At 49.9% G+C, this 26176-nt stretch overlaps 13 protein-coding genes across 13 annotated transcripts; 8 read left to right on the top strand and 5 right to left on the bottom strand.

Moving 5' to 3' along the window:
- Positions 1–107: 107 nt before the first annotated feature.
- Positions 108–2486, bottom strand: MIND_01034000 (Translation initiation factor eIF-2B subunit alpha; the record flags this gene model as incomplete). The annotated part of the gene is made up of 17 exons (XM_037366928.1): positions 108–164; positions 214–236; positions 295–307; positions 362–437; positions 494–505; positions 562–604; positions 666–712; positions 1065–1178; positions 1231–1389; positions 1444–1690; positions 1747–1822; positions 1880–1942; positions 1993–2049; positions 2097–2198; positions 2249–2286; positions 2333–2390; positions 2439–2486. 17 exons carry the CDS (start codon positions 2484–2486, stop codon positions 108–110), a joined length of 1233 nt encoding a protein of 410 aa, XP_037216322.1.
- Positions 2487–3030: 544 nt separating this feature from the next.
- MIND_01033900 (uncharacterized protein) lies at positions 3031–3715 on the top strand (the record flags this gene model as incomplete). Its single annotated transcript, XM_037366927.1, has 2 exons — positions 3031–3593; positions 3646–3715. The coding sequence occupies 2 exons, from the start codon at positions 3031–3033 to the stop codon at positions 3713–3715; spliced, it is 633 nt and encodes a 210-aa protein (XP_037216321.1).
- A 265-nt stretch (positions 3716–3980) lies between these two features.
- MIND_01033800 (Methionine aminopeptidase) lies at positions 3981–5649 on the top strand (the record flags this gene model as incomplete). Its single annotated transcript, XM_037366926.1, has 13 exons — positions 3981–4054; positions 4099–4151; positions 4203–4208; positions 4258–4299; positions 4349–4468; positions 4520–4608; positions 4655–4880; positions 4928–4948; positions 4999–5146; positions 5199–5304; positions 5357–5407; positions 5454–5557; positions 5604–5649. The coding sequence occupies 13 exons, from the start codon at positions 3981–3983 to the stop codon at positions 5647–5649; spliced, it is 1086 nt and encodes a 361-aa protein (XP_037216320.1).
- An 18-nt stretch (positions 5650–5667) lies between these two features.
- MIND_01033700 (Glycerol-3-phosphate o-acyltransferase) lies at positions 5668–8380 on the bottom strand (the record flags this gene model as incomplete). Its single annotated transcript, XM_037366925.1, has 10 exons — positions 5668–6240; positions 6290–6672; positions 6726–6882; positions 6927–7118; positions 7165–7299; positions 7347–7965; positions 8013–8053; positions 8098–8153; positions 8203–8243; positions 8301–8380. 10 exons carry the CDS (start codon positions 8378–8380, stop codon positions 5668–5670), a joined length of 2277 nt encoding a protein of 758 aa, XP_037216319.1.
- Positions 8381–9415: 1035 nt separating this feature from the next.
- On the bottom strand, positions 9416–10014 carry MIND_01033600 (Glycerol-3-phosphate o-acyltransferase; the record flags this gene model as incomplete). Its single annotated transcript, XM_037366924.1, has 3 exons — positions 9416–9466; positions 9516–9691; positions 9744–10014. The coding sequence occupies 3 exons, from the start codon at positions 10012–10014 to the stop codon at positions 9416–9418; spliced, it is 498 nt and encodes a 165-aa protein (XP_037216318.1).
- Positions 10015–10040: 26 nt separating this feature from the next.
- On the top strand, positions 10041–11075 carry MIND_01033500 (RWD-domain-containing protein; the record flags this gene model as incomplete). Its single annotated transcript, XM_037366923.1, has 5 exons — positions 10041–10272; positions 10319–10455; positions 10506–10640; positions 10695–10869; positions 10924–11075. The coding sequence occupies 5 exons, from the start codon at positions 10041–10043 to the stop codon at positions 11073–11075; spliced, it is 831 nt and encodes a 276-aa protein (XP_037216317.1).
- A 49-nt stretch (positions 11076–11124) lies between these two features.
- MIND_01033400 (AB hydrolase-1 domain-containing protein) lies at positions 11125–12678 on the bottom strand (the record flags this gene model as incomplete). Its single annotated transcript, XM_037366922.1, has 6 exons — positions 11125–11519; positions 11563–11789; positions 11839–12073; positions 12122–12212; positions 12249–12347; positions 12388–12678. The coding sequence occupies 6 exons, from the start codon at positions 12676–12678 to the stop codon at positions 11125–11127; spliced, it is 1338 nt and encodes a 445-aa protein (XP_037216316.1).
- Positions 12679–13018: 340 nt separating this feature from the next.
- Positions 13019–14473, top strand: MIND_01033300 (C3H1-type domain-containing protein; the record flags this gene model as incomplete). Its single annotated transcript, XM_037366921.1, has 8 exons — positions 13019–13063; positions 13113–13463; positions 13513–13679; positions 13726–13844; positions 13901–13971; positions 14017–14064; positions 14114–14383; positions 14429–14473. Exons 1-8 carry the CDS (start codon positions 13028–13030, stop codon positions 14471–14473), a joined length of 1107 nt encoding a protein of 368 aa, XP_037216315.1. The 5' UTR covers positions 13019–13027.
- Positions 14474–14568: 95 nt separating this feature from the next.
- MIND_01033200 (C3H1-type domain-containing protein) lies at positions 14569–17720 on the top strand (the record flags this gene model as incomplete). Its single annotated transcript, XM_037366920.1, has 3 exons — positions 14569–14803; positions 14856–16291; positions 16341–17720. 3 exons carry the CDS (start codon positions 14569–14571, stop codon positions 17718–17720), a joined length of 3051 nt encoding a protein of 1016 aa, XP_037216314.1.
- Positions 17721–17747: 27 nt separating this feature from the next.
- MIND_01033100 (Short-chain dehydrogenase/reductase family protein) lies at positions 17748–18804 on the bottom strand (the record flags this gene model as incomplete). The annotated part of the gene is made up of 6 exons (XM_037366919.1): positions 17748–17878; positions 17932–18043; positions 18094–18239; positions 18286–18408; positions 18453–18654; positions 18709–18804. 6 exons carry the CDS (start codon positions 18802–18804, stop codon positions 17748–17750), a joined length of 810 nt encoding a protein of 269 aa, XP_037216313.1.
- A 1524-nt stretch (positions 18805–20328) lies between these two features.
- On the top strand, positions 20329–22159 carry MIND_01033000 (SET domain-containing protein; the record flags this gene model as incomplete). The annotated part of the gene is made up of 14 exons (XM_037366918.1): positions 20329–20446; positions 20502–20545; positions 20596–20634; positions 20688–20725; positions 20778–20848; positions 20898–21004; positions 21050–21174; positions 21225–21288; positions 21337–21355; positions 21401–21438; positions 21487–21652; positions 21756–21833; positions 21884–21979; positions 22044–22159. The coding sequence occupies 14 exons, from the start codon at positions 20329–20331 to the stop codon at positions 22157–22159; spliced, it is 1119 nt and encodes a 372-aa protein (XP_037216312.1).
- Positions 22160–22282: 123 nt separating this feature from the next.
- Positions 22283–22898, top strand: MIND_01032900 (Galactose oxidase; the record flags this gene model as incomplete). Its single annotated transcript, XM_037366917.1, has 2 exons — positions 22283–22312; positions 22365–22898. The coding sequence occupies 2 exons, from the start codon at positions 22283–22285 to the stop codon at positions 22896–22898; spliced, it is 564 nt and encodes a 187-aa protein (XP_037216311.1).
- Positions 22899–23013: 115 nt separating this feature from the next.
- On the top strand, positions 23014–25651 carry MIND_01032800 (Galactose oxidase; the record flags this gene model as incomplete). The annotated part of the gene is made up of 16 exons (XM_037366916.1): positions 23014–23172; positions 23222–23377; positions 23424–23462; positions 23503–23614; positions 23663–23854; positions 23899–23986; positions 24043–24095; positions 24153–24225; positions 24278–24385; positions 24436–24482; positions 24529–24586; positions 24636–24765; positions 24812–24897; positions 24945–25333; positions 25382–25474; positions 25527–25651. The coding sequence occupies 16 exons, from the start codon at positions 23014–23016 to the stop codon at positions 25649–25651; spliced, it is 1908 nt and encodes a 635-aa protein (XP_037216310.1).
- Between the last annotated feature and the right edge of the window lie 525 nt (positions 25652–26176).

Below are 26176 nucleotides of genomic sequence, written 5' to 3'. Positions count from 1 at the left end.
AACAACGACAGCCAAGGGTTTGGAGGCTAGAACCCATGCCGCACGTCAGCTGCTCATAATCGATAAACGCCTCATTCGTACACACTACTAACCAACTACATCCGATTCTACCACAGTTTACCTCCCCTGCTGGCAGCGAGCGCAAACACCCTGAAATGTTCTGTCTGCCATCCACGCGTCAGACTCGTTCAAATGGCGCGTAATGAGACCCACTATATTGCTCAGGAAATTGGCGGCTAAAGGCGCGTTTCTTGGTTAGCCATTCCGTTTGAATTGAGTGACCGGTTAGCTTACTATTGCCAGCATGCTGGATTACAATCGATATTAGCGCCCACTGTACAAACCTTGAATTGAAACGCACTTCGTCGACACGACGGGCCAGTACATTCTCTTGGATGGTATGGGCTGAACTTGCACTGTGTGCTCTCGCATTTAATCTGGGAAAATAGTCAACTAGGTGACCGATCGCGGGTAAAAAAAGAAAGAAAGAGACCTCTTCATCGGGCTGTTTGATTGTGGAACTCAGCGCCACAGACACCAGATCAAAAAGCTTAACAGTACCAGCTCGACAAAGTGCGGGCATCCGGTGTAATGGTATTGGACTCTGGTTGAGAGTGTGATCAGGAGGGAGACGGAAAGAGAGAGAGAGCAGAATAAAAACGTACTGTCTCCAGCGGCACATTGTAGAGGGTTGTTGAGAAACAAACCCTCACTGTGTTCGTGTTTTATAACGCTGCGATAACCCAAAACCCCCGCGTCCTCGAGCCTCCTGCTTCTCGACTTTTAATCACGATCTGCCGGGTGGTTGGCTCCAAGCCTGAGAGCAATCAATTCGCCTGGCGTAAGATTCTTAAAACTCTAACGTTCTGTCACCGCGTACCTTTGTTCAATCGGATTTGCCTCCGCGGATGCTTTTTCTTCGTATGACCTGTTGTCTACACTACACGCCCGATTAAGTAGTTTTCTGAATCCGCATCGGAACAATAACAAAAAGACCATCGCGATCATAGATGAGGAATGGACTAAGTCTATACTGCAAACATTCCTACTAAGTACTGGCTTACACCTGAAAATTGACCTTTCCGTTAGATTTGATCAAGGAACAACCAACGACAAAGGACTCGCCCGACGGGGTCAGACTTCCCAGTTCTGAGAACACAAGCGATATTAGATCCGGCCTAGAGCGACAGTTGGATGGACGGGAGTCGAGAGGAAGAAGGACTTCTTTACCTTGTGTAGTCGACATCTGGATTGTTTTGAGCAATGTGTTCTGGTGTCAAGCTATCGGACGACGGTGCATTCTCCGTGGATGATGTGAAAGACAATATCCGAGGGTTGTGACTGGGCAGATCGTCTGAAGACAACGGAAACAAGCGGTGAAATTTATAACTGCGAAGTTGAGAAGATGGGCAGTCGTTTAATGAAAAAAAAACCCAAGCACACCTTTCGGCTAGAGCATAGAAAGGCTTGTTGGCAGCCTTGGCAATAATAGCAATGTTCAACGACCCAATCGCGTTGATGAGTCCACCACTTTCAACCACTGCCTCGGACCCAACCAGCACAAAGTCCACCTTGTCGATCACGTAGGAAACCGCCGAATCCAACACCACCGCACAGCTTATTCCGGCCGCTGTCAAGGCCTCCGCTGTCTTAATTCCTAGGCCACGAGGCCGTGCCTCAGTAACATACACTAAGAGAGATCGGTCAATGACAGCGAATTGAGCAATACATCAAGGAAAAACTGACCTGACACGCGTTTGTTTCTCCGATGTGCAAGCAGAATAGTTTCCATCACAACTCGTGAGTAGGAGTGGGTGAGGATCTGAAAAGAAAGCAAAGTGTGTTTAAGCTGGCTGGAGATGATTGGCGTTCAATTTACCACCGCGTCATCTTTGATGAAGTCGACGGCAAGATTGGCTATGCGTTGGCGATAGGTTAATGCCTGAGAAGACGAGGTGAGCGGAGAGCATCCGGAAGAAAGTTGCCGCGTACCTGCTGCACGTATGTCTGTCCTTGTTTTACTAGCTCCATCTTCAAATCAGAGAAGCTCTGGCAAGCGTGAGGGTTGAACGTGATTCTAGAGCACAAGTTCATACAGCTGCATCGTGGGGGAAGTAGGTAATGAATGCGATGAACAGCTCGCAGCCGGCAGTAAGACTGATTGGATTCGAGACGCTTTTCTTGAGTAATTCGGCGCCCTTGAATGCCAATGAGTGATTAAAGAATCGATCGGGTCGATAGCGCCAACCTCATCTAATTGCTGGGACAGCTGGGCCATAGTTCCGGCTTCGATGTGTTATTGAGCAAAAAGAGGAGGAAGCCGAGTTCGTACCAGAGCTTTTCGCACAAAGTTCGGTGAGGGCGAGGATCGCGGCCAGCGGTGGGGAGATCTGGATGCCATTAGTTCATTTGGCGCTGGCCAAAGAGGTGTTGCGCGCTTGGGCATCGCTGAGTTTGCGTTGGTAGGACTCGCAAATATCGGCCATGATGATTGACTCGGTCGAAGCAGGAATTATTCGCACGATCTTTGCGGCACAATCTTGGTCACTTTGGTGCAAATTTGAAAAGAAAAAATTGCGCGATCAGCGGGTGATTGACCCGTTGTCACGGTCACGGCTTACGGCGGCGTAACCTGCCAACGGCAACGGCGCGACCACGCACAAATTCAAAAGAAAAATTGAGTGTTTCAAAGAAAATACAAGGACGACGTCAGGGACGCGTGCATTTCTCCCTGGGGTTGTCTTAAAATGGTCAGCCGAGGCGCGTCCAAGTCGGTGAAAGGAGACTAAAAGTCAATCTTTGAGCGAGCTATGGCGCGAGCGAAGAAGAGCAAATGGGTAGAGAAGTAGCGCCTACGGTAGACTGACAAGGAGTGGCATTTTTTGGGATGCACGAGAAGTAAAGCGGGAAGTAGAAATGCTTCTTTACGGCAATGTTAACAAATTTTGACGGCGGGCCTCGTTTTATGACCTACGCGACTTTAAAAAGGAGCGCCCGAAAAGCTTAGCTTGGCCATCCCCCCATTCACCCATGCAAGGCAAACCGGCGCAAAAGGAGGTCGTATTCTCTAGCGATGTTCGGAATATGGATGAGTGGGCTCAAAGGACACATATACCGCTCACTACGGCTGACGCTCTCGGCGTAACCTATGCGAGAGCTCATCGTTGGTTTCAGGCCATCAGAGCTGACCTTGTTCACAACCACCGTTGGACGAATGCCCAGAATAACGACTCCAGGATGCTCTTTTGCCTCGAAACATCCTCAATATGGCGGTCCACAGCTGGTCTACCCGCTGGTCCCGCCCTTCGTCTCCAACTCCCAGTCCATGCAACTTCGTTCTTTAGCCCACAACGAAGAGTCCAATGGGAGGTCGTATTCCATTCAGACACTTTCTCTTCCGTCCGCCAAATCTGCCCTCCTATCAGCGACCTTCTCCACCTCATCCAATGTCTGTTGACTGGCGTGGTCACCGTCGTCTTCGAGGAGCATCTTCCGCAAGGCATATACCGCACAACCCGAGGCTTGCCTCCAGTCCAGTGGGTAAATGCGAACGAACAGAGACTGGTCGAGATATTCGGGGTTGCTCATTTCCGGTATGTGCACACCGTTCTTTGTTGTCAACAGTGGCCTAATATCTTGTCCCAGTGCTCTTCGTAAAGCTTGCAACGATACTGCAACTGCCTTCAAGTTAGAAGTCCTTCCCCATCGTCGCTGACTGGTCGTGACGGTGGTGGAGAAAAAGAAAAAACACAAACAGGCCACGAGGCATCTGACTATCGTACGCGCTTTCTAATTCTCGCATTGCTCTCCTTCCACTTCTTGCATTCTTTGATTCACGCACATAAATTAATGACTCCCCTCCATTGCATCCAACCACATACTCTGTATCTACCACCACCACGCCCTACAAAAAAAAACCCTCTAATACTACATAACTACCGTACCGACTTCGCGTATAGTCTTGTTACAAATTGTCACGCATGACACTCTGCCAGAACCCCGACTGTCCGAACGGAAACCCGCCCTCGCGCCTCGAGTGCCCAACTTGCAATAAGTAGGCTCTAACCTACAACTTCCATATTCTCCAACCTAGACTAGACTTGGCATCAAAGGCTCGTTTTTTTGCGGTCAAGATTGCTTTAAATCGGGATGTAGGCGGCCGTTTTTCTCGCAGTAGCTAGCTAGTCACTGATAATCGGCAGGGGTAGGTTCGCTTCCTGTCTCCAAAGCACGCAACCCATTCCGTACCCTAGAAAGGTCACAAAATAATACACAATGTCGCTAGCGGTGTCAATCCTGGTAAGGAATTGCAGTTAACTTGCGCGTGTTGTGTCCACACTACTACTAGATGGGAGCTACAATCCGTTCCCAAGCTTTTCGTTTACCGGCTCGATGCGTCCCGTATACCCGCTCTCCCCTAGACGCAAAGTCCCCGAACACATTCCCGTTCCGGACTATGTGAAAGACGGTTGGGCATTCTGAACCCCACTTCCCACCATCTGTCCTCATCTCCGCATAGGCGTGCCCAGGTCGGAAGCACGTGCTGCTGCTCAAACGGTCCAAATACTCAATGCGGAAGAGATCCAAAAGATGAGAACCGTCTGTAGGGTGCGTCTTGTCTTAATGTCGCTTCAGACCCTTTTAATCTTGTCAGATGTCGCGTGAAATTCTTGACATTGCGGCAGCCGCGGTACGACCAGGCATCACCACCGACGAAATCGATGAGATTGTCCATAACGCCACCATTGAGCGAAACGCATATCCCTCGCCTCTCAATTACCGTAATTTCCCAAAATCGGTATGCACCTCCGTAAACGAGGTCATCTGTCACGGTATACCGGACCAGAGGAAGCTGCAAGAGGGCGACATCATAAATCTGGGCAAGCTTTCAGAGTTGCGACGTGGTTAGGCCTAACATTCTGGACAGATATCAGTGTTTTCTATGATGGTATGGTTTCACTCTTTGTGATCACCGCTGTTCATCATCTGGAAACATAGGTTATCACGGCGACGTGAACGCAACTTACCCTGTTGGTAAAATCGACGACGAGTCAGCAAAGCTCATCGCGACCTCCCGCGAATGTTTAGACAAGGCCATCGCCATGTGTAAACCCGGGGCTCTCATTCGTGATGTGGGTAAAGTGATGCAAGTCTTCTTAAGTAACTCTTCCTGTTCATTCGTTTGACTGATTTTGAAGTGAACCTATCGCACGAACAAACGGCTGCTCTTCCGTGAAGACCTACACTGGCCATGGCATCCACACGCTCTTTCATACTGTCCCTAACGTTCCCCATTACGCCAAGGTATATGGTCCCCCGCCCCCACTGTTGATGGTGTGTTAACATCGGAGTACAGAATAAGGCAGTCGGGACCATGAAAGCAGGGATGGTCTTTACGATCGAACCAGTAGGCATAATTCCCTTGGTCCTAACAGTATCTCAAGCCAGACTAGATGATCAATTTGGGCTCCAACTGGAGCGAAGTTCACTGGCCAGACAACTGGACAGCGACCACTGTCGACGGCAAGAGGAGTGCTCAATTTGAAGAGACACTACTGTGCGTTTCCTCATGGATGGCTTGCTCTACATTCAACATGCAACAGAATAACAGAAACTGGAGTAGAGGTTCTGACTGGACCCATAAACTGACAATAGTAGAATACATCGTCAATCGACTGTCTTCTTCCGCTTTCTCATCATCTGGATCTCCTCGTTAAGGTTTTGGGTTGTCTGATCAAAATGTTCGACTTGATCGACACTAGCAATTCTCTCCACTGGCACTCCATCCGACAAACTCGCCTTTCTGTCTCTCCGAGGCGATCCCTCCGTGGGAGATATGGATTTGGAGGAAGTGGTGGTGGTAGTAATGGATGATAAGGGTTGCGTGTTTAGGCGAAGGCGCTGCAAATCAGCGTATGAGTTCTGTCGACTGCGTGAAGTGCTCATCGAAGGCTCGCCAGGCAACAATCTAAGCACATTTTCGTAGTCTCCAGCATCTTCATCTTCAGATTCGTTAGGTGAATTCAGTCTGCTCGCGTCTGTGGAATGCCCTCCCCATGCACTCGTGCCACGAACTGAACTCCGAGACCACCCAAACAGCCGCTCATCGAGCCAAGTCATGGGGTGAATCAGGCCCAGGCCTTGAGAGTCAACACCTCCGGTTGCACTCTTCCTTCTCCATAGTCCACCAGGGGTGCTGGTTGAAGGCGGAGCAGTTGAGGCAGGAACCAAGATACGCCACTAGAGAGCTTGTTGAGTGAACAACATGGGTTTCGCAGGGCACACAAACCTCATTGAAGTCTTCATACAATTTGGGGCCAAGCGCGGTGATGAGCTGCGCAACATCATTGGCTAATGCAATTCGTTTGGCCTTGAGATCCTCAAGCACTTTCTGCCGAGTCAAGGCGAGCATAAGGGGTCGGAGGGAGAAAAGAACATCGCGACCAGCTTCTCCAAATTTCAGAGCTGCGACGCTCATCAGAGGCACGCCAAATAGCGCCACCAATGGGGTGAGAAGTCTCCATTTGAGTGGGGCACCGCTCGGTAGAAGGAAGGTAGCGATCCAAGCGTAAGAAAAACATTGGATGGGAACCATCGCAAGCGTGACCAAGATCTTCCAAGTAGCAAGTACATCGCGTCCTGCGACTTTTACAACAGATGCTGCAAGTGCTTCTACAACCAAGTTGTCAGCACACAGCAGAACAGAATCAGACATAAATTGTTACCTTTTGCCTTTCTGCGGGATATCAACGACGCCAGAATGAAGACAGGGGAATTCAGAATAGTGCCCGGGAGCGCAAAGATCGTCCAGACAGCCAAAAGACCGACTCGATAAGCAAGAAGACTCAATGTTTTCCACGAGGCTTTTGTAGCTCTCGGTACCTGAACGGGTTTAGTCAATTGCGCGAGAGATGCATTGGACCTACTTGGTGGTCGCGCAGACCCAGATCACGAACAAGCCGGTTATACTTCAATACTCTGTCCCTAACCTGCTGCACTTGTGGATCATCCTTGAAGTGTTCATAGCCTTCGAGTAGGCGTCTGTTAAGCTCTACATTTTGACCCAGCGTCAGATGTTGGCCGGGGGTTTTGTACAGTCGACGGGCGGCTTGGATTAACTAAGCACACCTCAGCCAAGCACCCAGGGGTGTACAAGTAGCTCACCATGAGGGTGTCGTAGTCAGGCGCCCGCACCGTTACAGTTTTCAGTCCATCAAAAATAAGGTCAAGGAATTTCGACACGGCCTCACGCTTATCAGCGCCACCCTTTTTGAACATTTCAACGTATTCTGAAGGCACCTATGCGGATGATAAGTAGTAGTTGGAGTATATAGCCATTCTATCACCTCAATTGCTCTTCCAAATTCCACAACAGCACGAGAACGAAACCGATGAGCATGGAAATAGGACAATCCACATGGGACAATCTTGACACGAAGGTTAGGGTCATTGGCCATTGCGCCAAGAGCCATGAGAGATACGCCAGCTTTGAATGGGAGGAGATCCGTGCGGTCGTGGCTACCACCTTCCGGGAAAATGCCCATGCTTCCTCCAGAGGAAAGACACTGGTAAACCGTCCGGTACATGTCTGCCTGGTCGATGAATGGGACAATCTTGAAGTCCAGCCCAGCCTGAAGTTCCGTAACACGCTCTCTGATCTTTGCCGTGCCCTTTGGTCCGCCAAACTCTTTCTTGATTCTCAGCTCAGTGTCGCTAATGACCTCGATTACCTCGGCAACCAAGGAATTCATTGATTTTGAGAGTAGGAGCTGCATTTTGGGCCCAACTTCGGTGAGAAACTTGGTTCCAGAACCGAGAACGAGACACGGATCGTCTTCCGCCAGTCGAAGGAGTCCCGTGCCCTTTTTGGCTGAATCCAGAGCACGAGCGACAGGAATAGAAAGCATAACACGGCTGAAGAACCCGATAGCTTTGCGTTCCATGCTCTTGGCAGCGGCCAGAAATCTAGGAAATGTAAAACAGGCAGGAATGAGGACAAAAATGGAACAAACTGGACAGGCCGTCTGGTCTCGCGCCAAACATTCAGCGAGACCTATTACGAGTCAACCGCAGGAGCTTGGACGAGAGTTGAGATACCAATAATGGGTCAACGAATTGATTCGAGTGCGGCGCGACAACAACAATGACGGGACCTAGGTGGAGTTTGAGAACAGAGATAGTTATGGAGCATTTGGAGGGTACCAGTCGAAGGAATGTTGAAAGCACCGCGGGGTCTTATTTCACTGGTGAACGATCTCGTTAACATCTACTAAACAGAGATGGGGGCCATTCATTCATACCGAAAGAAAATAGCGGTCACTACATTCCAAAACGCCATGATGGCCGCGTAGGACCATGGTGCCGCGGAGTTGGGAGCCATCTCCTCCCGTGATTACACCAATTCGACAAGATAGAGGGAAAGTAAGAACGAACAAGAAGAAACAGACGGAGGAATGCGGGAAGAGTCGCGTTCGTCACATAGTGACAGCGGATCAGCAGCCCGAGTTTGATGCGGCCAATTATAGTGCAATTCCAATTTTTTTGGTATATGTCAGAGATAAGTTTACAAAGCTATCGAGAACCTGTTCTCGCCACGCATAGAGGGCACCGTATTGGTGATTCACGGATTGGTAATAGGACAGGTTGCGCTGATCATCGAGTGAGAGGTGGTCGACAACGAGCGGAGGAAATGTACCCATTAGGCGGATACAGCTTGCAGATTTACATGGTCCCACTATGACTTTTTTGAGGGAGGGAGTCCATTGGGTAAAAGGAAGCGCCTTTACCTGTGTGCTTATGATGACCGCTAAAAAGACAGTCTGGTCGTCTACCTGTCCCCATTTTGTCAACACGTTGAATATTTCTGACGTAGAGATGCACTCTCACAATCTTCTCGATGGGTAGCCAGTCCAACGAAATGACCACAAGTATGGCTTCTGCCTTCGACGATCTAGGTGACTGTATTAGCAGGTGCGGGAATTGCAACCGGGAGGACCCACATTGCGACACATTGATTTTCAGGAATGAGGTAGGCTGGGAAAGCTGGATGTCAGGACTCTGGCAATTTATCGGTATTTGGGATTGCATGCCGGCCTCCTCGTTCTGACTCACGGAGCGGAGCATGCCGCTCAAAAGCCTGGGGTCACAATCGCTCGACGTCGATTGGTGCACTGGACGTCACGGTAAACTGGCGCAGTGATGTCCTTCGTCAGAGGTAGATGGCTGGCCTTCGCGTAGCTTTAATAAGATTAAGAGTCCGGGAGCATTATTCTCATCGTGGTTTGCACGAGGCAGCGGAGTAACCCCAGACCAGTTTCAAGACAGTTCGGTCGACGTTTGAGCGAGAAGCAGCTGGATTGCACCAAAGTAAAGTGGCCGAAATTAAATGTCGTCCGTCAAAGGTCTACAGGCTCTACTAGGCACCTCTCCGCCGTATTTCACGAACCACTTGGACATTCTTCCGAACCTAACGAAGATGAGGGGAAGGAAAACATGGCTAGGAGACAGGGTCATACCTCTGCCGCAAAATGTTTACGCCATTGCTCGCTGTGTATTCGTCGTCGCTTCACTCCCTTCTTCTCATGTCTCATGTTGGCGTAGAGCGTGGCACGAACTCGGTTTCGTATGAGGATTTGGTCCAGCTCCCTCACCGCCTCATTGAAATTGCCATTTTTCACCATCACCCTCCGACCTGGGCCAACTCAGTGAATGATCCGAATGCAAATGAAAGCATGCAGACGCACCACTGTATGCGTCGGCAATTTTGTGGTGTCTGTAGTCACTCAGGGCTTGTTGAGACATTTCCCTCCATCTTGCTTCCACCTCAAGAGGCGGGAGAGCCCCCTCTGGTAATGAGTTTTCGTTCCAAGTAAGACCATTCTTCGGTAACGTTGGCTGAACCTTGATGTTGCGGTAAGCTGGCTGCTGTGTCGTCGTTTGTTCTTGATGTAGGAAACTTCGCGTCCCAAACGCTCGGCGGCAGACGGCGCGAAAGAGTGGTGCTGGTGAAAACATAGTTTGATTGTCACATATGTCACAAAATGTCCGCAGATGCGCTCATCGAGGAATTCGAGGTAACATATCGTGCATCGCTCGTAGCATTACTCAGCACGCGTGATGCTAGGTCTTGGAAGCCATATACCCGTCAGAACTCACTAGTTGGTGCTTTTTGCGCGCTCGGTAATTATGATCAAACCTACGTCCAAGAAATCTCGGAATCGGTCATCGAAATTGATGTCGAACCAGAAGAAGACATGGAGAGCGTAGAGCTCAGTACGCGCCATTCACGCCTCAGCATCTGAGCCCTCACTCAAGATAGTCAAACTCAAGCTACAAGTCGCGTACGGACCCGACTATCCAGATGTACTTCCCCAATTATCACTCCACCCTCTCGACGACGGTGGTGAGATCGATGACGAAGAAATTGCAATGCTACTCAAGGATCTCTACTCGGTGGTGTGTTACTCCAATGGCGCAAACGCGACTTTCTTCATGTTACAACCCAGGGCGAAGAAAATCTCGGAATAGCCATGACATTCACATTAGTGTCCCATCTACGAGAGCGCCTAGCTGCATTCGTAAAGGAGCGGGCGGAGAGGATACGCAAGGAAGAAATGGAAAAGGAACGACTGGCGATTGAGGTAGGCCAGATGTCAATGATCTAAGCGAGACTACCCGATCTCATCTTGCTACAGGCAGAGGAGGCTAGAACTCGTGGGACTGCTGTTACTCATGAATCTTTCAAGGCCTGGAAAATCAAGTTTGACCAAGAGCAAGCGGCAGCCAAGCGCGCTAATGATGAGGAGAAATTGCGGGGACTGACAGCCAAAGAACGCGAGGAAAGCAGGCGTGCTGCAACACGTCTCTCTGGTACCTTCTTTAACTGAGTTATGTGCAGCTCTGCCTAACTGCTGTTTACTATAGGCCGACAACTATTCGAGGGCAATCGTAATCTGGAGGAAGATAGTCTGATGGAGGAAGGCACCGTCTCTGTAGACGTGAGCCAATACGATCGCTCAAACCGGGACGATGAGCCAGAGGAGGAAGAGGGCATCACGTTTAGCGACAGCGATTGAGTTCTATGTATCTATACCTCTAAGTATCAACCAGACCAACCAAGCTGTGTCAGAGGCCCTGTAAGCTCCCCTTCACCTCCACGCCATCCCAAGCACTGGCCTCTATCAAGGTTTCGCCCACCAACTTGACACCGCCATCTCTTCCCTCCTCCTTCAGAAACCCGTCATCATGCGTATAGATCATGGCGCGCTCTTGAGGAGACTGCACGAGGACTTTGCTGACGAGATCCATCCATTCTAAAACCGGCCGAGTTATCCATCGCTCAGTCTTGCCGTGAAACCAGCCTAAATGTCCCCCAGAAGCCGTCAGTGCCATCACAGCTAAGCCGTTGCCGCCGCCATCAAATGGAACATGTTGCACAACAGGATCGTCCGCCGCATTGATCGCTAGGAAGGGGACGCGGATTTTATGCACGATTTCATGGCTCGAAGCCCAATTGTAGTCTGGAAATACTGAGTTGGAGGAGCGATGAGCAATCAGACTCACAGGCTTGTGCACTAGGGAAAGGGAACTCTGGTGGACTTCCACCAGCTACTCTTGTAAAATTCTCATCAAAATCATCCAACAGTGCGTTCTTGAGGTTTATGACATTTGTGACGGGTTCAATGAGATTGGAATGCTTAGTGAGGCTGTCAAAATTCCTTTTGACCAGATTTATCAGGTTTGTCCCCATCGCGCGAGAGTAGAAGCGGCCCAGGAAACTATATCTAAGCCTGTCTCTGGCGTCAGCTGGTTTCAATCGACTAGTCGGATTCCACCAACACATGATTATTTCTGGCCAAGTCCCAAGGGCATGCTAGAACACATGCAGCCTGCAATCGACTTTTTTCCTGCTCCTCCGCCAGATATCGAGTCAACACATTTGCCCCAAGTGAGAAGCCGAGACCAAACAACTGCGCTCGGGGGTAGAGTTTTGAGATGTAGATTAATGCCTGACGAATGTCACCCGTATAACCAGCGCTGTACATCTGGCCGCTCGTAATTGGCACCCCAGCGCCTAGGCACCACACATCAGACAGACAGAAAAGTGCAAGGAAGAAAAAACCTGCATCCTCGGAAATTGACAACAGCGGCACGATAGCCACCGTGTTCGATGGCAGGTACAAGGATAGAGCGCACATAGCTTTCGTAGGAGCCTATCCGAAGTCTAAATGAATTCTAAGTCGCGTAACGTAGGCTAAGTTACCTCCGGTCAAGCCGTGAAGTACGACAATTATAGGCGCATCGTCGGGTATTGCAGACGCCTCCCCGCAGGAGCAAAATCCACTCCTCTGTAAAATTGAGCAAGATAAGCTGGATTCTGGTTATAACGCACATTGTACCTCCCTCCACAACCTGCAATAACTTCCGGCTATAATGCAACACGTCCGTCTTGGAGAAATCACCCAGAACACAATAGATAGTCTGCAGATGGCCATTCCAGAGCCACCAGACCGGCTTGAATCCCGAGAACAAGGTTGGACAATGGCGCTCCACAAGCTCTCTTAGGGAACCCGTGGATTTCGACCCATCCGAATTGCGTACACCGAGAGTTGCCGGAGTATCGGCGAAATGTAAGAGAGTTGGCTTTCTGCGGGTCATGCGAGCCAAAGTTGCACCCATTATAAGAAGAACGACGCCCCAGAGAAAGAAGACGCTCATTGAGCGTGTAGCTCGAGGAAGCTGCAAGCGAAGAGTAAAGAGGTAAAAATGACACGTGAATCTCTGGTATACATCAAAGTTTGATCTAGGCGAGGAAATCTTAAAGTAGTCCACCTCCAAGTGCTTAGAGCTCGTCTTGAATATTGAATGATTGGACTATACTGTTGACACCCAAAGACGCGTAGATATTACCCGTCTCGATTACATAGCGCGCAAGACAGGCGTCACGCGTAACTCTGCTTCTTTACTTCCTCTCTTTCCCTCTTTTCGACGCTCCGTCTCCAACCACATTCGTTTTTTCAATATCGCCATGTCCCTTCCAGTGACCAAAAAGTACAGATGCCGTGTAAGAGCAAGTCATCCGTCCTGGACGCGCGCTGATGCTCAATTGACAGTATTACGGGCCAGATGGCTTTCCAGTGCCTGGAGGTCCGATTTGCAATAACGGAGCCGAGTGTCGTTTCGTCCATCCTTCAGACCCCAACTGGCCAGGGAAAACGCCATTCATCGACACGAGATTGAAGAAGGACAGTGGTCGTGGCCCGCCGCTTGCTCCACAATCCGACTTGTTCCAACGCAGAAAGGGTAATGATGACCGTGGTCGCTCGCAGAAAGATTGGGACAGAAGTGAACGCATTCGCGAGCGCGAGAAGAATCGAAATCATAGAAATCGAAGTACGACTCCAATGCGTCCTTCTCCAAGGAGTCGAGCTGTCCCAGACAGTGAGAGGAAAGGAGATGCAAGGGTATTGTCCTGCTCGCTACATCCATGCTGGCTCATAATAAGTCGTGCAGGTTGAACCCCGCACAACTCCCAACGTAGAGCCATCGTCTAAGGACGATTTTTCGTCCCGTTGCGCCGAGAAATGGGGCTCCCCGCTCAGAAAAACAGAGGAGAAACAACATAGCGACGAGGAGAAACGCGCAGAACGAATTGTTGGCTTGTTTCGGAGTCTTGCAAAGTAAGAAACAATTTCTTCATTCGCACAAGTCACTCAGGAACGAAAGTATATCGAACGAACTTGTCACAGCAACAGCAGCCCAGGAGCATCAAGGGAAAAAGCTACAGACCTATACCGAGATATCATCCACATTGGCCAAAGTGTCGCAGTCCGCCGCATCTTCAGGTTGGCTTCAAGAGACAGTGATTGAGTGCGACATTATTGACGCGAAATCATTCTAGTGGCTCCCGCTCTCGCCGATATCATGATCCGGCATGAGCAATGCAAGCATCGTGTTGACCAGAACTTCAAGGTGAGAATACGAGTCAAAAGGGTTATAGCGTTTCAACAAACTTAGGCGCTCGGTGGACTGTGGGACGAAGTTTTTGATGTATTTTGCAACGAGGTATGAGTTGCTCGATTGCCAATGTGTTTGCTATACTTTTTTTCTTCAGATTGCTGGAGTGATTGATGTGAAGTTGCAAGATGCGATCGGCGTTTTGAAGGAGGCCTCCGATGATGCACAAAGTCCAGGAAAGAGAGGTCGGATTGAGGCGGATGATGACTTGGGGAAAGGCGATTCCTCTTCAGGCAGCAAGCGTCGTCGAATCAATGAAGGGACATCCCCCACGGACGAAAGCGTTGGACACATTTTGGCCCAGATGAAGATGAAGATTGACGAGCAAGCCTATTCTTTGCAAGTTTTGACCAAAGAGAACACAGAGGTAAGAGCTTCAAGGGATAGTAGCGGTGACTGAACGTGGTTGCAGCTCAAGCACACGTTGAAGCAGTCGAATGGAGAGTGTCGTGATTAGTAATCTGTGTATTTCGATCAATCAACCACGTGCTGCGTTTCTTCAACGCGCTGATTGCCAAGTTGAACTGGCGCGTCTGCATGGCGTACACAACCATGGATGAGGGAGACACGGGATATACTGCAGGGGTCTTTATTGGTCCTTTTACCAGTCCAGAAAAACGGTTCCTGGCTGTCCCTATTGCGACTCCTTCGCCGCTTCGTCGTTCTCCGCGTCATTCCAGTCCATTACTAGTACCACAAGTCAACGATAACAGCGCTCCTATGGAAGTGGATGAAGGGCCTTCACGCTCAAGGTCAGCGACACCAGATAATGATGGATGGCAAGACGGTGTGTTGAGATGTTGACACTCAGACGACCACTAACTTGCCCATCGTTGAAGAGCCTTCCTCTGTGTTGGCATCGAGAGTTGCTCGTGCCCACGACAACCCTTCGCCTCCTCCCCAGGAAGCAGACTCGAGGCCACCCACTCCTCAGAACCAAGATCCAATCCCATTCCCACTAGCTATCCACAATCCCGCCACAGTTGCCGCACCAGCATCTCCGTTTCCACCCATACTAGATGTCCCCACCGCTAATCTAATCTCTTTCGACTCTTCATTGACAGAGGTGCTACCAACTCCCCAACCCTCTCTGTCGAATGCGCCATCCATAGACGAGTTGCTTGGCGCATGGAGCCCGTCAGGCCAGCAACAAAGAACGACCGAAAGTAGCACGCCAGAAACAGAAGAACTCCAGATTGTGGCAGACTCTTTAATCCCCCCCAGTGACTCGGATGCTGACAGCGGGGCCCCAGTGACTCCCCTAAGGCGGTCAACCCGACCGAGACGGAGTACTCCCCATGCCCATCTCGTTCCATTACCACTCAGCGACGACGAATCGACACCGACCAAAACTTCTCCACGGACACGACGGAAAGGAAAAGAGAAGGATGTAGAAAACGCAGCTCTAGCTAATGCTATGCTACCGGAGGATGACCTGCCAAAGAGAAACAAGACGCCCAAGAAACCATCGACGGTGTTTGGACATCGCCAACTCGGATCGCTCTCTCCTGGCTCGGCCAATGTTCTCTCTCAATTATCTGGACCCACTCCCTTCGCCGAACCAGACGAAACACAGAGACCATTCTCTTTCTCGGTTTTTGCGGCAGAATCAACTCCTCAGCCGTCATCTCCGATGCGCGCCAGCCCTCCACGAAATTCTCGACCTAACTCACCATTGCGGCTACAGTTTCAGACGCAGTCAACAGAAAACGTTCTCCAATCTCCCGCTCGTCGAATACCTGTGGAAGAAGCTGTTGCAAGCGGACAGATTTCCCCACAGAGAGGAGCCCAACTTCTTTCAGGCGTCACAAATGTCGGCTCTTCGTCGAAAGTCCCGGTTTTTCATATTCCGCCTCAAGATTCTCCACCACGGCGTATCCAGTTGATACCACCGACACCAAGCCAGGGAAAATGGCAGGGGATGAGATTTGGCAGCCCAACGCGCAGCAAATCACCAGAACGCGCGCCATCAGTCGAGGCACGCCCACCTTGGAACGGTAGTACAAGTGGAGCACCGCGTGGCGCTTCCACTTCACGAACAAATTCCTCACCAACAAAGGACAAACTGCCATTTCCTATAAGATCTACGGTCTCTGAATCTTCTTCTAACGCCAACTCTGGACCGTCTACAGAACCACCGCCAACCACGATAAAGATCCCAAGGTCAACTCTCAAACAACCTACAAGTCGCATTCCGAGAATTGGTCAGAAACCATATGCTCGCCCAAATATCAATGTATCAGCGGCCACAAAGCTTGGGCCGGAACAAGCCACAGTAAGTAATCCGTTGGCTCCCCTCTTTCTTGTCATTGAGCTTTGCAAAGTCAAAAGTTGGCAAAGTGATCAGAGTTGTGAATACGACGAGCTCGCAGTCGGCTGAAGCGGGTCCAAGTAATTTGAAGCGCAAACGACCTCCCTCGCCACAGAATAAAACTCGACCCACCACTTCCCGTCAAATTCCGCCTCAGAATGTTGTTCCGAATGCACAAGCAGCCTCTGCTTCTACGTCGATCCCCAGTCCGGTAAAACGAGTGCCAGTCACAAAACCACGCGTGGTTGAGCTTCATCGACCAGTTGGCATAGAGGCCCAGTCAAAAGCGGAGAGCAGCAGTGACGGTCTGATCAAACCGGCGACTCCCACACTCAAATTCCAGGCAGTTGACCTGCATGCCTCATCTATAGCATCATCATGTCGGGATAACTCACCAGAACTCGTCACAGAGCTCACCCCTCAGTTATCACGAGAAATCCCACAGTTGGTTCACAATATTTCTATACCTGAAGTCGCAATTCCGCCGCCGCCATCGCCATCACCTTCCCCGACACCCCCAATAGACATTCCGCCGCCAGAAGAGACTCTACGTCGAACAACACGTGTAAGAAGATCGCTTTTCCCAACCACCGATCCCCCACAGCCGGTGCCTACGCGAAGAAAAGCAGCACCAATCTTTCCATCGTTACTCTCAGGCCCTTTTGCTGGAATGAGCGCTGTTGCATTAAAAACTCTAACTTCCTCAAACACCACGAAGAACCAGCGTTATTTGGCAGCGAAACTGGAGACGCAGGTGATCAAGAAAGATGGCGATCGACCGGAGAGCCCTGGGATGAAAGTAAAGACCGTCGCTCAGCGAGAAGCGGATGAACGCAACGCAAAACGGGAACAAAGGGCAGCACGTAGAGCTGGGCAAGGTGATGATATGACTGGAAGTGACGACAAGATGGATGTAGACAGCGACTTGGATAGCTCACCGCTTAGACATCAACGGGGACCTGGAGATGAAGAAGACTATGAAACTCCAAGACCGACTGGGAAGCGGCTTTGGTCTGGTGGCTCGAGCGAGGATGAAGTTATGGAAGAGAAGAAGAAGAGGGTCAAATGGGATCGTGGTCTGTCCACATCTGTTTTCCTTGATGAACTGGAACCGCAGCCTCGGAAAAGACCAAAGGAGGAGGTAACCCTGAAGGGCTGTCTTGCACCAACCGCCAAGGTACCCAATCGCGGAATTCACTTGCTCCTCTGTTTGACATCTTCGCAGGCACTGAGGTTAGATTCAATGGGCAACCATCCAAAGGCAGAATCTCCATTGCAAGAGCTCGTCGAGGAGAATATCGTGATTAAGAAATTTGTCTACGACAACGACGAACCCGAGCCGCCACCAGTCGTCCCCGTCAAGACACGTTCCAAGTCAAAGAAGAAGAGCTAGAGGTAGTAACATGGGGTTGACATGCGTTCACGCTGGTGCACGGTAAAATGTGGTGGCCGAGGCTTGGTTGACCGGGAAGATGAGGGTCTCCGCGATGTTGACATGGGGTGGACGGGATGCAGCCCAGACAATTTCTTCTGCAATGTCTTCGCCGGTGACTGACAAATATTTTAAGAAATTTGAATCGCGGAACGCAGGTGTCTGTTCTCACGAGGTTCCATGCCAGCATAGACTGCTTTGGCAGCGTCCGCATCACCTTTGAATCGGACCAGGCTGAATTCCGTCTCCACCATTCCTGGCTGTATTTCCGTCACTCGAATGGGCTGTTTGGGTATTGAGCTTGTTGCGAGGAGAAGCTACTTCTCCGACATACCGTGTTGATGAGCTCACGCATCATAGACGCGGTGAATGCGTTGACTGCGTGCTTAGTTGCGGTATAAATGCTTCCCCCAGCGTATGGTTCACGCCCAGCTACTGAGCCCAGGTTGATAATGTGTCCTGTGCCCCGAGTTTTGAAGTCTACGTTATCTAAGCACACTTGAATATGGGTATGAAAAATTATTACCCTTCACGAAGAGGTTGGTCAAGGATATGAGTCCCAGAACGTTGGTTGCAAACATAGATTCCACGACTTTTTCGTCCAAATCACCGACACTGTCGCGGCCCACAACGAATCCAGCATTATTGACTACGCCAAGTGAGATATGGATATGAAGCTAGAGCTTGGTGAACCTAATATGTCGATGTTGCGCAAGGAAGTGGGGATGAGAGAAAACAGGTTGCCAATTGCGACACGGTCGGAAACGTCGAAGGGAATGGCTGCAAACTGGCCACCTTCTTGCAGATTTGACGCCTTATGTGCCTCAATGCATGCTTGCTTGACTTCTGCTAGTGCTTCTGCGCGACGTGCAAGAAGAATGACATTGGATCCAGCCTATGGACATTAATGTCCTTTGACTAAAGATTCGCTAGCGCGATTGCTTCACACCTTGGCAAATAGAATAGCGGTGGCTTTTCCTATGCCGGCGCTGCTGCCTGTGACAAGTACAGTCTTCCCCAAGAGACGAGAGGCATTGAAAACCATCGTTGGAGATTGCGGATAACGGAAAGATAAACGGATCAAATCTGATCGATCAGTTCATGATGACCGTGCTCATTTCGGAAGTTGGCCAGAACCTTGCATGGCGGAAGCAACATACTGGCAGACGCTTTTGAGCTGGCTTCAGCTGGAACCTACTGTTGTCGTTCGCGAGTCTGTGGATGCAGGAAGATTTATATGTGCCAAAGCCGACATCGCGCCAAATTCTGTCCTTTTTACGATCCCTGCCCGCTTTCTTCTGAATTGGCGAACCCTTGCGCCTCATTATCCACGGGCCTCGCGGTTATCGGCTTTACAGCTTATGGCACTCCACTTGTCTCTGTACCGACCGTCTGGCAACCCATCCATCGACCCTCTTTTTGGACCATACATTGATTCGTTGCCAACCAAGTTCGATGAACCTTGGGAGCTGACGAGCGAGCCACCCCCTTCTGTAGTCAAGCAACTCAGAAGGCTACGCACTCGATATGACAGTGATTTAGCTTCAGTGCGCGTCTATGTTGTCAGTTTCTTGAGCTCAAGTTTGGAGTGCATCGCTCAACAAGACTAGCAAGATCACCGAGACGTGCTACAACAAAAAGCCGACATTGATCTCGTAGACCGCAATTTCTCGTGGGGATGGCTCAACGTCAACACCAGGTGCATATACCACAGATTAAAAAGCAACCGCGGTGATCCTGATAACCAGACGATGCATGTTCCCCTTTATTTCGAAAAATTAGACCTCCAAACTCAACCCTAGTAGGTGCCCGATACTTGACTTTGCAAACCACCAAATAAACGGGCCCTCGATGACTTTGCGAGTCTCTGACGCTGAAAGAGCGAATACAGCGCCAATCAACCGCATGGGAGAGGCTCTAACGGTCATCTCTCCTCCAGTGCATATAAAAGCAGGCGAGGAGTTGTTTTTGACATACGGCGCCCATTCCAATGCAAAGCTTTTCGTTGAATACGGGTTTGTCGTTGAATGCAGTCCTGGGGACCCTCGAGCGGAGGTTGATGTTGATGATATCGTGGAACCACTTGTCACCAGCCCAGAAAAACAGCAAATTCTGGTTGAGTCTGGCTACTGGGCGTGAGATTGTTATTTTGGTCTGATTAGCAAACTGTTGACCGGCCAACAGAGATTGGAAGTTGGATGCCTCGCCAACAGTGTCTTACCGCCTCGTGGTGGCATTATCCTTGCTACATGTGGTATCGGATGACGAAAGGCGCCGTTGGTATGATGTACTTGCGGGACTGCAGGAGACTGTGTCAGACGCAAACGAGGCTCGATGGAAAGAAACGGTCAAGATGATTTGTAGTACAATCATCGACAGAGGCCAGGTTCGGGCTCAAGGTCAGGACAAAAGAGTCGAGATACTCTGGAAAGAAGAAGTAGATGTTGCCTGCAGAGTACTTGAATCATTATTGTGATGCGGCACAGCCGATCGTTGACAGCCCGCCATCAACAAAAGCTCAAGTTGTCTCTTCCTTCCATCCCAGCGTCAACGCTTTTTCGACGCAACCATGGCAGTCGAAAAGCTGCTCGCAACCCGCCCTCAACAGGCGTTCATCCTAACTAGTAAACTTTTTTTTTTCACTAAAATTCTGTCTAATCGCCTCACTCGACGTGCAGTTACCCTTCGTATGCACTCATCCTCGCATTCAAGGAGGCCTGATTGTTTTGACTCGCTCAACAGAGGCCATTGCTGTTCTTACGATGGTCGGCATCACGTTCAGGAAGGCACGCCTCATTCACACGAGCGGTCTGCATTCGGTTGACAAGCTATTCAGGTCGAGGTCAAGGTCGATTTCAACCAATCAGCTTACAAGGTGCGTTTCCTCTTGTCTTGTTCTGAATTCTGGGATTGACCTCCTCTTTGTAGACGCTGCCATGTTATTTGGCATTGTTCGCCCTTGCCGAGTTAGTCCCCCCCTTTCCTCCAGATCTCGCACTCTCTTATGGTCGCTCGAAGGATATTTGAGCTGTTTATGGCTTATGATGCCCTACGGCTGAGAAACGTGATACAACTTATGGGCATTCTGTGTGCGTCGACCCGTGGGCTTTCTGTTGGCTATGCTAACCGATGCACCAGTGTTCCATATGGCGCTTATCGTCTTCGCCGCTATTCAAGTCCATGAAACAAGGACAGCTTTGGTGAAATTTTCGGACGAAGACTGCGCACAGAGTTTCAATGCAACCGTGAGTAGACAACTGTTATGGAAGTTTGAATTGAGGCCAGGGTAGTTTTGCGGTGGTCCAGGCTCTCTCTGGCGGTCTGTCCAACCATTCCTCATCGTCGTTCCTTGCGTTATTTCGGCGGCTTGGCTGCTTATGATGTTCTGGATCAAGGAGTTGTATTCAGAGTTCGGGTAAGCTCTACTTTTTTTCAGCCAAGAACCCAACTGATTAAATTGCGCAGCTGGGCGATATTCCATGTCGTTGGAGCCAATCCCAAAATGAAAAAAATGTACCAGTGGTATCAGGTAAGCTTTCTGATAGACAACCAAATAGTGCGCTGAACAATCGATTAGATTATGCTATGCCTACTCAGTCAGGCTCAGCTCCGTTTTCTTCCACAATCTGACCTCTCTTTAGAGTTTGATTTCTTCTTCTTCGTGGCTGTGACGATGCAGGCAAGTCGTCTTGACCATTTGCGCGCCTTCATTCCAACGTATTTCCAGCTTCTCATCGTCGTGCTGGCCAGGGATACCGCGGAATTTGGTGTGACCATTGCCGCGATTCCTGTTGTTCTTGTGTTGCTTGCTTTGGCCGCCTTTGCTGTGCAGCGAGAGATCAAGTGGCTCATGAGTATTTCGCTGGTTTTAATGTTAGCCGCACTCAGCTACTGTGAGTTCTTTGTTGTCTACTCCAGTTCGCCGACTAATCTTTCGTAGTCCGTGAGGATTGGCCCACCAGTGATAATAGCCGCATTTGCTGACCTAGGTTTCAGTTTTCAAACTGGTTCGAATCTACGCACCATCCACCAAGGAGCTATATGTGACGACGCGGGCATCTCTGACTATCTTCAGTATGATTGGATTCTTTCTCGAGGTTGACGTTTTGTGACGCTTTCCATAGCTATCGTTGCCTTCTTGCTTTTGTTTGCTACCTTCGCTGTTGGGCTTAGATGCTTCTCAGACTTCGGTAGAGGGTTGGTAACGGCAAAAGTCAACGGTGGGTCCAAGCCAAACTACACCAAAATGGAAATCTTGAGCGGTAATAAATCCTTTTCTTCTAGACGTGCCCACGAGACCGCAGTACTCACGCAAGGCCGAATCCGCAGGGAATATGACCCAACAGCAAGGCTCTTACAGCGGTGGAACAGCATTAGGACCCAGAATTTCCATAGAATAGTCGCTCTTTGTCTGCTTTGACGATCTTCCATGCATCTAACGCTGTAAACATTACTATACCTTATACCTAGGATTCGAGGACTAATAAATTATTCGTTATCCTCGCTCTTTCCTCCCTTCTCCCATGAACTGGTGGCTCTATTTTCTCGACAAGGTTGGGGAAACGGCGTCATTGTCCGCTCACGCAGCTTAGGACACTCTTCTAGACCAACTTCACCGTCACTACCCTGACTGCGGCAGTGATTCTCTTCACTCGTTCAGCGGGGGTTGCTTATTTTGGAAGCACCGTATTGGCGACAACACTCAGCGTCAAGTATGTTCTGAAACGTCTAATCAAGCAACCAAGACCACCGGTGGGCAGGAAAAAGACATACGGGTGTGCCTTCCGCGAGTTGTTACGACGATATAAGCTGCTGAATAGGCACGTTCACAGGATGCCCTCAACTCACTCTGCCTCTGTCTCATTTTACGCTACCTACATCACTCTTTCCGCCCTCCAACTCCCCCTCCACCCTTCTCTGCCTCCGGCCGCGCGTTTGTTCCCTGTGGTGGCCATCCCATGGGCGATCTTGGTGATGCTATCCAGAATATGGCTTGGGCATCATACCGTTGCTCAGATAGCTGCTGGGTGTGGTTATGGGATAGCTTGCGCTTGGCTCAGCCTAAAATTGTGGACTGCGGGTGGGCTGAATGCGTATGGTAGCGCGGCGGAGCAACTTGTACATGAGTGGTTGAGATGAGGCTACAATCCTCCGAGATTCTGCTACTTTGCGGCTTAAAATGGTGGGCAGACCCTTTATCGGACCGAGAACCGATGGCAAGTCTGAGTGACAGAAGTGACCATGTTCTTGAAATATGGCGAAGAAGAAGAAAACGACAGCAAATAAAGCAGCATCGACCGCTGCCAAGCAGTCCAAGGCTGCCAAAAAGAACGAACGCAAAGCCGAGAAAGTATCAGGAAAGCGGAAGAAGGACGGTGATGACGATGAGGACCTGGAGGCTATTCTTGAAAAAGTCTTTGATTTTAACTTACAACCATCCCTCTTTGCTGAACGAGTGCTAGCTTCGTGTTGAATGGGAAGAAAAGCACAAGGTCATCGAGGAAGTTGCCGATGGCCCGCCCTCTCGCCGGGCGAATTGCACCTTGACACCTTGCCCAACTGGCGCGCAACATCTCTGGGCGATTGGTGGTGAATTTTTCAGCGAGGATGGCAAGGCCGTAAGTGTTTGGGGTTATTGTGTCCGTCTGACAGCATTTTTGTTAGTACTTCTACTCCGATGTGTACAGATACTCAGCGGATAAGGTTGTCAACATCCACAACTATTGAGCTCGGGACCTCACAGCCTTTCAGGATGAATGGCGCAAATTCGTGTCTCCAACATGTCCTGGGCCCCGTTCTGCGCATGCGATTGCCGCCTCACCCGCGGGGGGAGGCAAGCTTTTCATCTTTGGCATGTCATTTTTTTTTTCGATTTCTAGAGGTCACTTACTCACATCGAGCAGGCGGGGAATTCTCGTCCGTGAACCAGAACAGCTTCCACCATTATCGTGACTTTTGGTGCTTCGATATTCAGACGCATTCGTGGGATCGCATCGACACCAAAGTTCGGCCAAGTGCTCGCTCTGGCCATCGTATGGCAATTTGGAAGCATTTTATTGTTCTCTTCGCTGGATTTTACGACCCTGGGACTACAAGTGTGTGTTTTACCCCACGTTGCACAAGTCCTCAAGCTCCTTAGCCAAATACCTCAACGACTTGTGGCTCTTTGACCTCCAGGACTACAAGTGGAGGCAGGCAGAATTCAAGGAGACGGAACTGCGACCATCGTAAGACATTGATGCTCTTCTTCGTGGATCTGACCGTGGTTTAACTTGTTAGCCAGTCCTCGAAGCGGGTTCTCATTTATATCTACGCCAGAGGGTATTCTCCTGCACGGTTTGTCAACAACATCCTCCATGGTTCGACCCGCCCATCTTCACCGATTTGATTCAGGCGGTTATTGCAAAGAGTACGCCAAAGGCAAACGACCCGTTGGAGTAATGCTGGAAGACACCTGGTTCCTCAAGTAGGCCTCACCAGTCGCCTAAAATTTGCTTTCGCATTTATCACCATTATAGTATGTCGATGGCTCCGAGTGACAAGCCCTCAAATAATCCCGTTTTGCTCAAATGGGAGCGAAGGAAACGTCCCTCAACAGCATATGCGCCTGCGCTCCGATCTGGATGGTATCCGACCATCATATGCTGTTTTGCTTCCAAACTCATGCTCAAGCCAGCACCATGACACTGTGGCAGGCCAAACAGATGGCGGTCATGTTTGGAGGTTAGGGCAGAAGTTGACGAAGAGCATGATATCTAAATCGCCATAGGGGTAACGGATGAAGACACCAGCGAAGAAACACTCGAGAGCGTCTTTTGGAATGACCTGTGAGTCGAAGGGACAAGCATCTTACCTGCATTCTCACCACCCTCTCAGTAACGGCTATCAAATGACAGGAAAAGGAAAATTCGTGTCGTTGACGTTAAAGCGACCAAAGGGCAAGAGCAAGAAACCCAAGAAAGTCGCGAACAAGGGAGACGATGATGATAGTGAACCAGAAACTGAGGTTAGTTGGCCCGACTTGGAAATTTTCCACAAACCGAAAGTGTCAGGAAATCGACTTGGATGACCCAATCCTGACGACACCACTTCCCCGATACAACGCGATGCTCGCAGTGTTGCGCAATACCCTGTACATGTAAGTCACGTGCATTCGTCCGATTAGATTTTGATCTATACGGTTAGCTATGGCGGCATTTATGAACGCGGAAAACGCGAGTTTACGATGGATGACTTTTATTCGGTGCAACTCGACAAATTGGACAAATATGTGTGTTTGAAGAAGAGCGAAATCATCATACCAGAAGAAGACGAGGAAAGCAGCAGCAGTGACGACACTGGCAGCAGCGACAGCACTGGCAGCAGCGACGACGATTCGGAAGGTGATGAAGAAACAGACAAGGAAGAAGCGGCGCCAGAAGAAGAGGTCATAGTAGAGCCTGAACAGCCGCCTGAGAGCGATATCAGGGCCAAGGCTACAGCATTCATGGGAGTCGCCAAGGAGAGATCAGCAGAAGACTCGTTGAGCACTCCTTTACCCGGGGAGACTCTTGCAGCTTTCTATGCCCGTACTCGTAGGTCATTTTAAGTCATCCAGATTTCAGGGGTTTCACCTGTAGCAGGCGCTTACTGGGTTCAAAAAGCGCATGCCACGACCGAGCATCAAGGAAAACAACTACGTCGAGATGGGTTTAGTCTTGCGCAAGAGACGTACCGTAAGGACTTATACTTCATTAACGGGCATATATATCATGACGCGTTTGGCAGAATCGTACAAGCCTATACTCAAAGAGGTCGAGAAGATCTTGGCCGAAGCTGGACTTGATAAACAAGAGATGAAGGACCTCGCATCTCAACCACAACGGGGCGAAACAAACAGGAACAGGCGGTAGCTGTAGGGTATTGAGTGGTCATTCTCTAAGACTTCTACGACAGTCAAGCAGTAGCTCGAGGGTAACGAACTGTTGTTCAAGTGCATCTAGCAGACTTGACATCTGGTCCACCGGTCTTAATGTTGATGCACCTGCCAGGCTCCTCATAGCCAAAGCGGAAATCTCGGCCGTTACAGCTATCGTCTGTGAATAAAGTGACGGTGTGGGCTTCTGGGATCTGGGAATAAATCAATGGGCAGCGGACGCAAGGAGAATTTTTGAGTGAACCTTCAACAAGTTGCCCCCAGTAATTGGGAAGCAGTTGCCGTCGCAGCTGAAGTCCACACCTGCTTTTCTATTGCAGTCCTGGCCTGAGAATATCTGAATTATGGCGTTGGCTTGCATGAAGGAAAACGAGACGAGGATGGCAGTAAAGAGGCGCATTGTTGTTGTTTATTTCTCAGTCATGTTGTCTTTATGAGAGTTGCGGGTGGTCAGCCGCAAATTTCAAGCCACGATCGAGGTCAAACACGGGTCTGCATGAGA

The sequence above is a fragment of the Mycena indigotica genome, assembly GCF_014461135.1.
Source record: "Mycena indigotica strain 171206Taipei chromosome Unknown Mind.scaff0009, whole genome shotgun sequence".
NCBI classification, from domain to species: Eukaryota; Fungi; Basidiomycota; class Agaricomycetes; order Agaricales; family Mycenaceae; genus Mycena; species Mycena indigotica.
This window is presented reverse-complemented; position numbering and strand designations above follow the sequence as displayed.